The sequence below is a fragment of the Larus michahellis genome, chromosome 1, assembly GCF_964199755.1.
Source record: "Larus michahellis chromosome 1, bLarMic1.1, whole genome shotgun sequence".
Taxonomy (NCBI): domain Eukaryota; kingdom Metazoa; phylum Chordata; class Aves; order Charadriiformes; family Laridae; genus Larus; species Larus michahellis.
The window spans coordinates 195,033,148-195,048,437 of record NC_133896.1 but is presented as its reverse complement, the minus strand read 5'-3'; the positions used below and the strand labels follow the sequence as shown (position 1 = coordinate 195,048,437).

The following is a 15,290-nucleotide window of genomic DNA, read 5'->3' as shown; positions in this document are numbered from 1 at the left end:
TCGAGCTTCTCCTTTTATGTCAGCCCTCTAACCATCTTGGTGGCCCTTTGCCGGATTCCTTCCAGTTTGTTAATATGTAGTGGGGGGCCCAAAACAGGACACACTGCTCCAGATACAGTCTTACAAGTGTGGGCTGGAGGACAACAATCACTTCTCTCAAAGCGCTGCCTACAGCCTTACTAATGCAGCCTAGTACGTGTCTGGTATTTAGTTTGTGGATAGATGGTAAACAGCTGCTCTGTGTTCACCTTCACCATGATTTTATAGATCCCTGTTGTACTTTCCACATCTGTCTTCAGGTTGGAAAAGTCCTAGTTTACCTAGTCCATTAACTACTAAATCCGTTAACTACTAAACCTACAAGTGTACAGCCCACACCTTTTTTAAGTTGCAGCCCTTTTAACACAACAAAAGTTGAAAATAAACCTGAAAATTATTCCTTGTGCTACCATAATCTCAAAAAATCAGATGCTGAAGCACAAAGGATGGAGAAGAACAACAGATTACAGGGGATCTAGGCAGAGGGGTTATTAAGGGACAGGAAGTTGTGTATGGGGGACCAGAGCTGGAGAGATGGAGAGCGGGTTCTGATGGAGCATGTCAGTGAGCTGCACATATGATCCTGATGAATCCCAGCATGGAGGTGGGATTGTGTGTCTGCTTTTTTAAAGGCAATCTATGTTACAGTGGGCAAAATACTGGTCAGCATGTAATTGTTCTAGGAAATATCCTTTTGCGCCACAAAAGTAGACAACCCTACTTCTCAAATGCTGTTGTTTGAACACCAAAAATACTACGCTTATCTGCTGAGGATGAAATAAGTATCCATTTATTTTTTTTTCTTTTCTTTTTCCCTACTATCTCATGAAAACTTCCTTTTTTTTTTTCCCTCATGAAGACCTTTTGGAGGCATAGAAAAATAATTGCCAAAAAACTAAACATGCATCTGTACCTGATATTGATGATGTCTTCTCAGATTGTCAGCTGCACGTCTCTGAAAAAAAAGAAAAGAAAAGAAAAGAACAAAAAGCCATGAATGCCTGTCTGGTAGTAAAATACTTACAGCATAGCAAAACAGCAGGTCTGTGCAATATGTGGTATCTAGCAAGCTGAGAGAGATGGTTGAAAGTCTGTTGAAAAATGGCAGTGTTGAAGCAGTCTGTCATTAGCTTTACTGAAAGGAGAATGTTGTTATTGGGAAGGCAAAGTGGATTCGAAGCTGGTGAAGGGCCTGGAAAATAAATCTTATGAGGAGCGATTGAAGGAGCTGGGACTGTTTAGTTTGAGGAAGAGGAGGCTGAGGGGAGACCTCATCGCTCTCTACAACTACTTGAAAGGACATTGTAGAGAGGTTGGTGCTGGTCTCTTCTCACAGGTAATTAGTGATAGAACAAGAGGGAATGGCTTTAAGATGCAAGAGGGTAGGTTTAGGCTGGACATTAGGAAACAATTCTTCACAGAAAGAATGGTCAGACACTGGAACAGGCTGCCCAGGGAGGTGGTGGAGTCAGGTAAATACGGAATGTGTTTAATACTCATTTAGATGTGGTGTTGGGGGATATGGTGTAAGGGCGAACTTTGTAGAGTGGAGTTGATGGTTGGACTCGATGATCCCAAGGGTCTTTTCCAACCTAAATGATTCTATGATTCTATGATTTTCTATATTTTCATCAACGTGCTGCAATTCCAGCATTGGTATGGAAGTGGTGGGGCAGCCAGGTCTCTACCTGCAGAGGCCCAAAGTCACTGATCTGAGATAGAAGGGGAACAATGTGACCATGACACTTGCACAGACTGAAGCATATTTTACCATAAGCATGGTGTTAGCAAGACACTTGCTATGGCTCCTAAAGTTTCATTTAAGATGCAGCTAACCAAAACCTGCACTATAAAACTACTTTAAAGAGAAAATTTCCTGCTCAGTTCCCAGTCAAAAACAGTTGGGCACAGAGAGCGATACGGAAGAAAGAAACTTAGCTTACAATGCAGAGTCTGGAGTTGATAAGGAGGGAGGGTAAGCAGGATAGTAACTCTGAAGAAGAACGGCAAAAAGCAGTGTGGTAGGTTGAAAGCACGGTACAGTCTTCAAGCAAGTGTTACATTAGATTATACTGCCATATCTAAGGGGCTGTCCAGAAGAAGATGGGGGAAATAAAAGGCCTGAATTACTTAGTCCTTTGACCCTTGTCCTCAATAGCATCCTGAGTCACATCTCCCTATTACCTTAATTATCCCTGAGTGGTGAAAGATAGACTTACAATTTTAACTTGGGTTCTTCTATCTGCTGCTAGTGAGAAAATAGGGTGTCTGATGACTGATTGTACTTTTACAAAACAGAACACTTACAACATTGTAAAGCAGGATAAAAGGACATCCAAGGGACTTGTTAAAATTGATCTCAGTTGTATAATGAGGCAGGCACAGTAAGGGATTTTGTCATCTTCTACTTGAAAGTGATTGTCAATGTATGATTAACAATTTCCCTGTACTCAGAATCAGTTTACACTTTAGGGCTCATTTCTTGTTTGTAATTGATCTGAGGTATGCAGTAGCTGTGTGGTTGGGCTTGGCAAAAAATACTAGGAAGTAGAAAATCATTATTTAGTAATTACTCTGAACAGCCGCTGTGGGGTAGGGCTTACACACAAGCATCTTGTTGTCAGTATTTTTCCAGATCGTGTTTCTGTATCTATGCCTCATCCAAACAGAAGATGGAAATTCCCTGTGTTTAAGGGTGGAGGGACAGGTGACCCTGCTCACCACCGGGGCCGATGATACCCTCCCACCACCCGCCTTTATTAGCTGGGTTTTAGAAAAAAAAATCTGATTTCTCGCAGTTGACCACACGATGGAGATGTTTCATTCCTGCTGAGAGAGCACTAAGGGACTCCGTGGCTAAAAGATCTCTCAACAACAATGTGACTCACAGGTAAAGAGAAAAGCACTTTAAGGTGTAATTGAAATGCACTTCAGTTCAGAAAAAGCCAATAACTCCTATAAATAAAACAAATGCTGATTCTTGACTTGCAGAATACTTTCTGCAGTTGCTGTCTCCTCTGCTTTATTTTACAGTGAAATGTGAAATAAATGCTCTGTTTAATTCTGTACCCATAACAAGAAATAGCTAAATCAGGTTTAACCTTTTTTTGCAACCAATTCTGAAACTCCCAGAAACAGAGGCTGTGGCTTTTCCACTCAACGCAATATCAACAAGTGCAATTTGGGATGACTATGTAAACAAATTCATTTGTGTAGTAACCTGTCCAGAACAGTTCTACTGCACTTAACAATTGTTTTCAATCCATACCCTTGAGAAGCTGAAAGAGAATGCATTTAATGGTATGTTTTCATACACAGACACATACATACTGCACAGGGAATGATGCCTATCAAAGTTATTACCCCCATCAGTTCTCTGTCTCCTGTTTAAATGTTCAGACTCAGTCTCCAGTTCATAATTGCCTTTTCATTCCTTCTGAAAGCAGAATGAATCTTTGCTTAAACACATCTGAAAATCAAGCTATTCACTATAAAGAAGATGACATTAGCACTCATATTGTCCTTATTTAGTTCCCAGACAGCCTGCTTTTCTCTTCGTGGTAATAGTCTAATTTGTGGTTGTTCAAAACTTGTTTCAAGTAACCGCTGTGCTATGTGCATGAAGAAGTGTTGAAAACTATGGCTGGCAAAGGGATAAAAGTTAAATCTGTCTAAAAATAGCAACAGAGGAAGAAACAGTCTTCCGTTGACAATGTTGTATGAGATCATGAAACTGAAGGAGATACTTCTATCACTTTCCAAAAGGAGCACCAATATCCTTTAGGAAGCTTTAATTGTTGTTCTACTAGTAGTGATAATTATTTTGGTCTTCCTGCTTACGCCATTCCTAGTAATTTGCATTGTTTGGAAGAAAAAATCTCTTTAGCAATCAAAAATTTGATAATGTTAAATTACTTCTTTTGAAGTGTTTTATCAAAATTATATTTTTATAAAGCAGGAATTCCTATTTAATGTCTGCATTTGACCTCAAACTGCTTAGTGATAAAGGTCCAGAAAATGTAAAGATTGTCTGAAGTCATGGGATATATTCCTCATCTTAAACAGAAGCATCCCATAAAAAGGGAAAGAACTTCTCTGTGTTGACAAAGAGGTTTCCCCATAAGATGGTCCTTGGCTATACAACAAACACTCCAGATTACTGATTTCCATTCCAGGTGGAAGGTGTTATTTCTTCACTCAACTTTCAATAACATGTATTACAGGGAAAACACAAGATACTTATATTGACTTAGGAGTTGTATCAATTTCCACTTGGAGAACAATGAACAGGAGAAGGGGATAGCAGATTTTCTCTGACAAATGACAATAATTATCCTGTAGGTTGCTTGGAAAAATGGTATAAAAATCTGGATAGCTAGAAAAGAGGTAAACTTCAGATGAACAAAACAACAACAACAAAAATTAATGAAGACATCCCTGACAATCCTTTCCATTTTCTCCTCTGAAATACTTAAAATTATAGGTAAAGCACTTTTTGGCGACTGATCAGACATAAAGTGGAATGTAATTTGAAGAAAATAGTACAATTTATTCCAGTGGGATTAGGGTTTCTCTTTTTACATCTCTTCTTTTTTTGAAATAGCAATGGATTTCAGACGGCCAGCAGGAGTAGCCTTGAGACATCCAAAGGCCTTGGGCAGTCAGGAAAACTTCAGCCTAATGAATAGAATTACATTACTAATGCAGCTTTTGCAAAGGTGAGCTGACAAAGTTAGCAGAATTGCTATATATATATATATATATATATATATAAGGCAGCACACACTGTTATTTTAGAGTTTTAAGTGTAGGAGATACTTTGTGATAATAGCTAAAGAGAATGCTGCATACCTGGGATATGTCAAAATGTCAGAAAATAAAAATGTGCTGAAATCTGAAAGGTAGAAGATCCCTGTCTGATTAATAGCAGAGCTGAAGTACTAGTAAATCACATGTAAGCATCCTGGCCTTTCTTCAGCTGTAGCTGTGGCTAGAGAATCTGCCGTCAGCATGGCTGGGCAGTGTGCTGCTTTGGAGAAAAAACCTGTCCCTTGAAAAAGCTCCCCTTGACTCTACCACCCACTGCTTCAGCTTAGCTGTCCCAGTACAACAAAGGACAGCAGAACCATGGAACTGACATCCCAGGAGAAGCAAATTAATCAGCTCTCTTCAGAGCACCTCACTTCCCTGCACACCCTGTTCTTTCCCATCATAGCTTGCTTATAAGCAGCACTAGAGATGGTCCTCCCAAGCAACCATGCCATACTTATTTCTACTGACATTTTTCTTCTTCATATAAGCCAGACAAATCCTTTCACTAGCATGTCTGCTGTAAAATATCCTGACCTTGAGCCCTTTCTTTATGAGTTCTGCCTGCGTATAATGAACTTTGAAGTGTACATGTATATATTTTTACAGTGGATTGTTGGTGACACATTTAATTAATTCCTAGCTCATGATTCCTGGCTTTTTGCTACTAAAGTTTCTTATGCAGATATCATGCCTGATGCTTGAAAAATGCTGGCTTTGACAAGCCAGTTCCATCCTGTCTATCATCTGTTTTGTATCTTCTAGCATTGACTCAGCCCTTGGATGCACACTATTCCTTTTTCTACTGGAAAACACCATAGTATGTCACTGCTGATTAGAGCTTCCTAATAGGAAAGTTAGCATTTAGAATTTTCAGAACAAAATGTTTTGAAATCTAAATTCTGCCTTACAGAAAATATGGCATCCATACATCCATATAAGAAATACAAGAAAATGAGCCTGAAACTGGGTCTATAGTGTTTTTTCTCCAGTACTGGTCATAGGGAAGGAATCAGAGTTCATAATGAAAAGCAGTAGGTTCCAACAAAGCTTATCTTGTAGCTCTGAGGCCAGAGTTATTACAAGGGAGATTCCAGTGAGCTGGAGTCAGAGAGCTGTCATCTGAGATCCCTGAACAAAAGGCCAGAGAAAACTCTTCATTTCCCTTCGGTTAAAAGAACATAGAGGTCCTAAATTTCATTTATGATGCAGTTTGTTGGGACAATTGAAGACATTCTGGGAACCCAAGGCTGAGCTGTGGGTGATGGGAATAACTTTTTCAAAACCAGAAAGCAGCGCATTCCCCCAGGACAAACTGTGAGATCACCATGGTGTGCCCACTCATTCTCCGATGACCTAACCTCTTGGGGAAAATCCAGTTAACGGCATCTGGTTTACATCTACCCAAACTGTGTGTAGACCTGACCGCTGGAGTGAATAGTGGCTCTCGCACTCTGATGGGGTGTGGAATCACCTAATGTGGAAATCAGAGAGCATAGTGCATACCCACATCTTATCCCATTTTGGAGCTTGGGTGCATAACCGGGCCTAGAAATCGCAAAATGTTCTAAATTGAGATAACCCTAATGGGGCTTCTGTTATAGCTGAGGAGTTATGCAGAACAACTTTGTAGTTTTATGAGATGCCCAGATATGTGGACTGAATTTGCCTGGTCAGACACTCACTTTTTGCAGGTATTGGGAAGTCTTGTTGCCATGATGGCTCTGCTGGTGAGCTCTCTGCTTCAGAGGGGTTTCAGCTATACTTGCATCTAAATACTTATTCTGTAGTGGAAACTAGCAATGGATATGGCCTAATTGTTTCACAGACTTTGGGATTTCCACTTTCTCTTATCAAACATTTTTTTTTTAAATTTACTTTACAAAAATGAATCAAAAATGTCCTGTATCTCTCCCTCACCTTTGTCCTCCACTCCCGAACAGTTCAATAACTAGTGGTTCACATTCAAATCATAATGAAGCCAGGTTCAGCTCCTTCTCTTCTATTCTCCCAAGAGAGCACCTTTTCCTCTGGGGTCTTAATGATTTTGAGATGTAAATCTCTCCTGTCAGAACTATTCTGCTTGGGGTAAATAATTAAATATCCACTGGAGAACAGAAGTGAACCTGGGTCTCCCTTAGCCCAAGCTATTTGCTTTACTTGGCACCTGCTTCTTCTGTCTCCAAACAAAAATTCAATCCTGAAGCTGAAAAGTCCCAACAAAAGCTTCTTTGAAACTGGTATATATTAATGAAAAAGTTTGAGGTTCAAGGATTTTGTATTTATTTTTTTTTTCATTAAAAAACTCCAAAATTCTATTTGGAAAAATTTGTATCCAGCTCTGTGTATAGACTCCCTGCCCTTTGACTGTTTGCTGCACCAGTTTTTCAAACCCCAAGCTTCTACTTGATAAAAGGTGGTGTTTATGTACCCCAGCAGGAGGTAGCTGCAAGAACCAGGACTTTCTGAACGCCCTTCCTCGCCATGCCATTCAGCACGGGGATGAAAGCACCCTGTCTCTTTCTTTATTATTCCACAGAGCCAGGAATGACTTTACTTCCAGAGCTTCAGTTTGAGAGGGGAAAAAAAGGGAAAAAAATCCCTTATCCTGAATGGAAAGTCTGACAGAAGATATTGCCCTGAATGCTTTGCTGAGATGTATAAGGATATTCTGTATCTGCCTCAGTCAAACAGGGTTATTGCGTTTAACAATCCTAGATCCTCAGCTGCTATACACTGGCATCACTCCATTAATTTTAATATCACTCTATCAGTTTACACTAGCTAATCATCCCTACCAAATGTTTAATAAATGCCTAGAAGTATTGCCCACTCTTCCCCCCACACAAGTGCATCACTCTCTTGATTTTCTCTTTCTAATAAAATCTCAGTTTTTCCTCCTGTTGGTCTCTGCATTTACTTCTTTCCCTTGCTGGGCTACACAGTGATGTTTTATTCTTGAAATTCACCATTCATGCTAGTTCATGTCATTTATTTTTATTTCTGTCTGAATCACTTTTTGTCTCTCTCCACTGCTCTTCTAATATTAATTTTAATGGGTTTTTTTCAGTGTTTCTTTCTTATGGTCTATTACTGGCTTGTTTCAATGTCATCCTCATACTTATAAGCTTCCTTTTCTGGCTATTTCTTTCCTATCTACAAGTATGACAGCTAAGTGAAGCATATTTTGCTTTCACAATGTAGATACTGTCCAACAAGATCAGGATATTGCAATAAGCCTGATTAGAAACTTTCCACAAAGAGGATAAGATCCACTCATCAGCTTAGGAATTTTGAATTTATTTTACATGTCACTCTTGTTTTTTATTCTATATCTGTACACCCCTGTGAACTTGTTCCTCCAAGTGTATGTGGCAATTAAACTGAATGCCAGGATATGACAAGTGAATATGGAGGAAAAGCCTATCCTTATTACTTAGTTCTCAAGAAACTGGGAAGAAATACAAACAAAAGGTCGATAGATTAATGGTCCAGCAAAGAATTGTATCATATTCCCTGGTTTCTTTTAAATGAATGGAAGTTTTGCTACCAGGGTCAACAGCACGAGGACTATAACCCTCCCTTCTTCCCCTTACCCACACATGACACTCCCATACTCTCATTTAACACTCCTCTATCTGAGTTCCTAACAGACTTGAATACATGTGCATTCACCAAATCCCTATGGCATAGGGAAAGTGCCATTATCCACTTTTTACTCACAATAATTTTCTTTACGTTGGAGTTGGCTAAATGCAGTCTAGTTACTGAGGTACTGACTCACTTGCTATGGGAAATGCAGAAAACATAACTAGAGAGATTTAGTTGTTGGTGGGTTAGGTTGTTGCCTGGTTCTTTCCTCTGACAGTATAGACAAGCTGTGCTGCTGACAGGTATCTCAACTGGTTAAAGCTAGGAGGGACAAATTCAAATCTGGTTTACCCATTGCAGCTACCAGAGAAAGTCTGTGGCTGAGATATTACACAGGCATCTGCTGAATCCACGTGCAGGGCTGTTCTTCCTCCCCTTGTGTGTCTTTTTGCCTCTTTTTTTCTAGAAATTTCACTGCTAATCAGCACGATTTGAATAGGGTACCAAGGTGACTCTGAAATAACTCTACCTGTGAATTCAAGTAAGTAATTCCAAGTAAATGTTGTTACCTTTCAAAATGTTTTCTTTAATGAGAACAGCTTTTGGTGAGAATGCTTTTATGGTAATCCCCTTTCATTACATGGAGACAGAGAGAGAGAGAGAATATCCCATGACAAATACTTTAAACATGAGTCTGTGGTTCATGGTACGTCAATGATAGTTGAACTGTGACACTTGAGCTAGAGATCATCAACCACACCTCTGGGACTGGTAGACAAGTATGCACATTTGAACTCTCATACATGTATTGCTTTTAATCTTTCTTGCATTATCTCTAGATGGGGCACAGTTATGGTTCATATTGTCATTGCACAGGAATATGATGATGCTTTCTCTTCATTCAAATACATTGACACGAATGCAAGAAATAAACGTTCTCTGCTAGAATTGTTCTCTAACTCATACGCACGATATTTGACAGTTTGGATGCTCTGTAAGGCTAAGACTCCTTTATATAGCAAAGAGGAGGACTATTGACAGAGTAAAACACAGGACTCACCCCTATTGTTCCAAAACTTTCAGGCTTTCTTCTGATTTTTTTCTTGCAAAGGTGTCTCCATAACCATTTGATAAGATACCACAGAGACTTTGGACTTGGTATGACATTAAAAGGAGTGGGCAGAGTTCCTCCTTCTTCAAAGTAACTCATCCAGAGTTTTGTTCGAGCAAACTTCCACTCGATGTCTGCATGATCCTGCACATAAGAAACACAACACCAGCACAGATGTTGCTGTAATTAAGGAGGTGAAACAAACCTCTATAAAAAACTGAAAACCTAAAACTACAACAACCTTGAAATACTAATGAATTTTCTTGTTAAAATACTGGCATCTTCTTTTGACAGAAAGACTTTAACACAAAGCAAAGCTAAGCTCCTTTACTTCAGTAAAGAGATGTTAGATATATACAGTATATATCCACTTTTAACCTTCTTTCCTTGCTACAGGCTTTTAAATAATTAAGTCACTCAAACAACAAAGGATAATTACAAGGAGAAAAATGCTACATTTCTGGAAGAGGTGTTTTGTTAGCAGCTCATCATCATTCCACACAGATCACTCCAATTGCTCTGCTGTGTAGCAGCTTCAACAAATCTGTAAGTCTCACGCACTCTCTCAGTAATTGACAGCCCCAGAAATTCACAAACAGGTTATCCAACAGATCATGAGGCTACTTAAAACTGTTGAGTCAAGTATCTTTTTTTCCTCCTATTTTGGAATTATATATTTGGAATAGGTTGTGGGGGTTTTAATTAATTTTTATTAGAAATTTTATTTCTTTTGGATTCTATATAATATTGTATAATGTTGAAAAGTTTGAAAAAAAAAATATCAAAACTAAAGTCCGTGGAGAGATTGCTAAATCCTAGCAGCTGAAGAAGAAGTTTAAATCACTAATATTAGGTTTGGACAACAAACATAGTAGGCAAGAACTTAAGCTACAGGTCTAGCTCTAGCCTTTAATATTTAGCCAGATATTCAGTAATCAAAACAGTAACTTAGAAGTCGTAGTAGGAAAAGTATTCTACTTGCATCTGAGTTTTGATGAATGCTAGTACGTTGTGATATTGTGTACCAGACTTTGCCAACTAGCATTATATAAACACATGTAGTCAGTATTTCTTTCATGGAAAAACCTTGGATTTTCCAGATTAGAAAAAAGGCACATTTTAAAATCTTAAGACTGTGAAGCTTTCTTTTATTTGTTTGCTTTCTGCATGATCATATTTGAATTATCATTTGATGAATCAGTGTTTATTTTCATTAGTCTCCCTAATAGACAGCTGAGAAATAAAAATAAGCCAATGGCTCTGATAAGGATAAAGACAGTTTTCATTAAAGGAGAAAACAGGACACTGCTGAATAAGAATTCAAGACCTTTTGTTTGAATTGCTGATGGGTACAAAATTGTCCATGAAACATGGGCATCCAATTTCTATTAACTGTATATTCACGCTTTAAAATGTTAATAAATATAATGTAATAAAAATGAAGCAGAGACAGAGCAATTTTTGGCAGCATCTCTTTCTCAGGAGTGATCCCGCACAGTGCAGCTTGGGCAGGGCTGTAGCCCATGTCACTTGCCAGCAGCTTCAGGACACCCTTCTCAACCCACGACCTGGCTTCTGCAGCAGGACCACCTTCCCCATTCAGAGTTGTGGCGAAATTCCCCTCTTCCCAATCCAGACAGGATCTGGTTTCTGTGTCCTTCCAGAACAGTGCAAAAGAATTAGAACAAATCAGAGAATTTGTCCCAATATCCCATCTGTAAAAAAGATTTACTGCCAGGAAAATGGGATGCAGGAACAAAGAGAAGGAATATATGATAAATGATCTAAGGAGAGGGAACAACTTACAGCAATAAGTTGGTAAGAATTATTCATCATGGCAATTAGCATGTTGAGTAGAACAACCAGAGAGATTACATTATAGGTACCAAACATGGTGGCCCCAACAAATTCAGTAAATTCATGCCTTGCTTTCACATTGGTCACATAGAGATTGATGAGTCCAAATATAGACCAGAATAATGACTGCAGCGTTTCAAATAATCTGAAAAACAAAATCCAAAAGGAATAGCTGTATAATAACAATACACTTACTTTTCAGATTGTTCAGTTTTTCCTCAGACACACAGAAGTCCTTGACTTGATTGAGATGAATGATACTTATCACACTATAGGCAACATATATGGAATATCTTTCTAGGGAAACAATGGCTTAATGTTTCAAATCTGAGCCTCTAGATATGCAATACTGAATCTATAAATAAGCCTGTGAGTAAAATAAAAAAGCTGATTTTGTTCAAACTTCTGAGGGATAAATAAGAGTTTTAAATATCTTATTTTGGACACCTGCCTCGAAGTATTTTGACCCTTTGCCTTGACTGTAGAGGTAGAATGAGGATCCAAAAGTAACTCAATGACAGTGTTTCACCAAGATGTTAAAACAATTATGGTAACCTTATACCTACTTGGTATTGTCAGTTTATGCAATTTCTACTTTGTGTTGAGAGCCATTGAGATGAAAGGAGTTGTATAATTAGAAGGACATTATTATCATTAGCATATGTTTTGTTTTTCAAAGAATGGAGTAATTAAAAAGACAAAATGCTGCTCTCAAATGAAATTTGTGCTTTTATAACTAAATGATATGATATTCCCTTAGAGAAGTTTGGGACAACAGCTAGGCAGCGAAATAACAATAACCAACTTCTTTAAAAAAAAATCCTCTGTGACTAGATAGCTCAACATATTTCACTTTTGTACAATGTTCATCTACACTATAGTGTCATAAGCATTGGCCCTGGTTACCCAGTTGCTCCTGAAAAGTTTGGGGCAAAATTTTCTGCTTGTCTTGTCCAATATCTGAGATGAATTGGAGTGAGTTTTCCCCATGGCCTCTCTCTTGCACCTTCGCCCTGGCACCAGAAGCAGCTTACCCAGACAGGACGTGTGGGCCACCAGTGCTGTCCCCACTGCACCCGGAGCAGGGAGGCTGCTGAACTGCAGGGACTTGTATCACCCTGGGATGTCCTGCACACTGGGACCGGTTGTTCAGAATTGGGCAAAACATAACCCTTCAATCCCTTTCCTACCATCATGCAGTACCATCTGTGAAACATAACTTTCTCATGCAACCCAGTGCAGTGCTGGCTGACAGAGATACCTGAGAGGGCTGTATTTTTTTACTTATAGAAACTCTAGGTCCCATCTCTCCACTGCTGTAATACAGTGTCTATGAGTGGTAAAGTACTGCTCTGGAGTCTCTTGTATGGTTTAGACTTGTCTGAGCACAAATGGAACAACCACTGTTCTCCCCTGCTCACAGCTGCAGAAAAGGCTCATAAGGCATCGCAGTTTGCCTTGTCCAAGGCAAAAAAAGCTGGCACTAGTATCAATAGTCCTCACTATTTTACGGGTGAATAATATTGCTTCCCTCAGTTTTCAGTTCTGAAAAATTTCCCTGTGCCTTTCTTTTCTGATCACACAAAGTTTAGACCTACATAAGATGTTATTAATATGCAAAATAAATATGCTGTGCCTGAGCAAGGTTACTTGATTAAGGTAATATAAAAAGTGCTATTTTTATAAAATTATTTGACAAGGAAGCCATTGGTAATAAATATATTACAAAAACAGCCTTGATACGATTCATAGAAAGTAATAGGGAAAAAAGTATTTATAGCAGGAGTTTGATTCAGATTGGAAGTTGAAAGATGAGACAGAGAATTAGTGTTCATTTGGTAGTGTTTTGGTACTATAGATGAACTACAGCACAGAGTAAAGTAAAATTGATTTTTAAGTGAAAGAAAAATAAATAAACTTTGAAACAGAAATTAGAATACAGCATTTGATTATGTGGAGTACTCAGGGTCAGTAGAAGCCTGGACTGAATGTTTTTCCCTGCCTCAGTTTATCACATTTACAAGGAATCTTCATGTTTTACAACACCAAACTTGATTAATGCCCACAAGTAGACACAGAAGAAATGCAGAGCAACAGCTGCCTGGATAAACAAGATCTGATCTGGTGACCTTTGTTCCCTTAATTCTAAATATGTACTTTCTAATCTCATATTATTTCCCCTTCCTCTTTATTTTATCCTTTTATCGTACAGATTTCATTGTGGTATGGGATAAAGATTATTAGAGATTAGAGAGTGATGTTGTTTTTTTTTTTATTGAGGTGACTTCAGATATGTCTGTCAGGACACCACTGCAATACCAATAGAAAACAGACAATCTCTTTCCTGTAAACAACATCTAAGTTATTAAAATACTGGGGGCACAGGGGGAGAATAGAAATAGATCAGCCACTTACGTTGAGAATGCATTATTCTGCTTTTCACATCGTATTCCTTTGCAGTTGCCAGGTTCATTTGTGTCATAGTAGAAGTACAGCTGGTTCAATCCATTTGCAAAAGCTAGCAGCACAAGGCAGTATATAAAGAGAAACTTCAAAATGTCCAGCAACATTCTTCCTAGAGATATCTGCAGAGGTCCCAGGTGAGAATTTGCAGTGAATAATGAGATCAAGCGTAGGGAGCTAAAGATGTTTGCGATTGCAAACAGGGCCTCAGCCACCAGGGTTGGATGCCACATGTCCCAGCTCTCCCGTGGAACTGACCCACTATACTGAAAACAAGCAGAAGGGAAGAAATTACTCCTTGTTTACTGCATAAACAAGTATGTCAGTTTCTTTACAAGCTGTTCAATTAATTTTCAGGTAGCACAATGCAACTAAAAATCATTTGGAAAGCAACATGTCTTCAGGAGAGTTTTTTATTTTAGCAAAACCCATGTAATTGTCCTTCATCCCTATCTGCAGAATGGTCTATGCTTTCTAATTGTCTGTGTTCCGCATTTGGTTATAATTTTCACAGTAGCAAAAGCAAGTCTAACAATTCTGACAGAGTAAAGGGAACAGTTTTTGAACACCTGGGTTTTAGAATTATTGGAACTTTCAGCGGTAAAATCAGGTAAATTAGTTCTTTGGAGAACAGTGCAGATATGAAAATGATGGATAGGAACCCACAAGAACTTTGGCAAGTTGGAAGAAAACATTTAATCAAGGAATAAGTATATCACTTAATCACTAACACTGGACCAATGATGAAAAGGCTCTTTATTAATGAACCATGGCAAACTGCTTGTGTGCTTCATTATCAAAGAATCTGATCCCTGTGACTCTACTGTTCAAGCTCTACCAAAAATTTTCTTGAAGATGAAAGATGATACTTTGAGGCTTAGCTACTGTGACAGATTCATTATTATTTATTCGATCTCATTAATCTGTTTTACAGAACGTATCAGAGGACAGAATCTATGCTATGAAGCACCATGGGATAATATATCAAGTAGCTTTCAAACGGGGACTATGGCGCAGTCTGTATTTACCTACTCTAGCCAGACGCATCCTTCAGAGCTGCTAAGCATGCCCTCAGTAATAAGGAAAGGGATTCTTCAGTGTAATTGGGGCCAGACACAACAAACATAGCCAAGCATCACAACATTTCCGCACCTCGCTCACCCTCCAAAGAAGGTGACTGCTCGCAAGGTGGTTTGGGACCACCTGAACATACATAAGTCTGCGGAACCCGAAGAGATGCATCCCAGAGTCCTGAGGGAATTGGCTGATGTAGTTGCCAAGCCACTCTCCATGATATTGGAAAAGTCACAGCAGTCCAGTGAAGTCCCCAGTGACTGGAAAAAGGGAAACATTGCACCCATTTTTAAAAAGGATACAAGGGAGGACTATGGGAACTACTGACTTGTCAGCCTCACCTCTC

The 15,290-nt window shown here is 38.8% G+C and overlaps 1 protein-coding gene across 2 annotated transcripts in view; it reads right to left on the bottom strand.

Moving 5' to 3' along the window:
- Positions 1 to 15,290, bottom strand: part of TRPC4 (transient receptor potential cation channel subfamily C member 4) — a 161,957-nt gene that overhangs the window by 6,008 nt on the left and 140,659 nt on the right. For both annotated transcript variants that reach the window (XM_074566973.1, XM_074566978.1), the window contains 4 exons: positions 13,823 to 14,136; positions 11,357 to 11,552; positions 9,500 to 9,694; positions 953 to 994 (listed from right to left, as the gene is read on the bottom strand). In XM_074566973.1, coding sequence (XP_074423074.1) covers positions 953 to 994; positions 9,500 to 9,694; positions 11,357 to 11,552; positions 13,823 to 14,136 — 747 coding nt within the window. The remainder of the gene's footprint in view (positions 1 to 952; positions 995 to 9,499; positions 9,695 to 11,356; positions 11,553 to 13,822; positions 14,137 to 15,290) is intronic.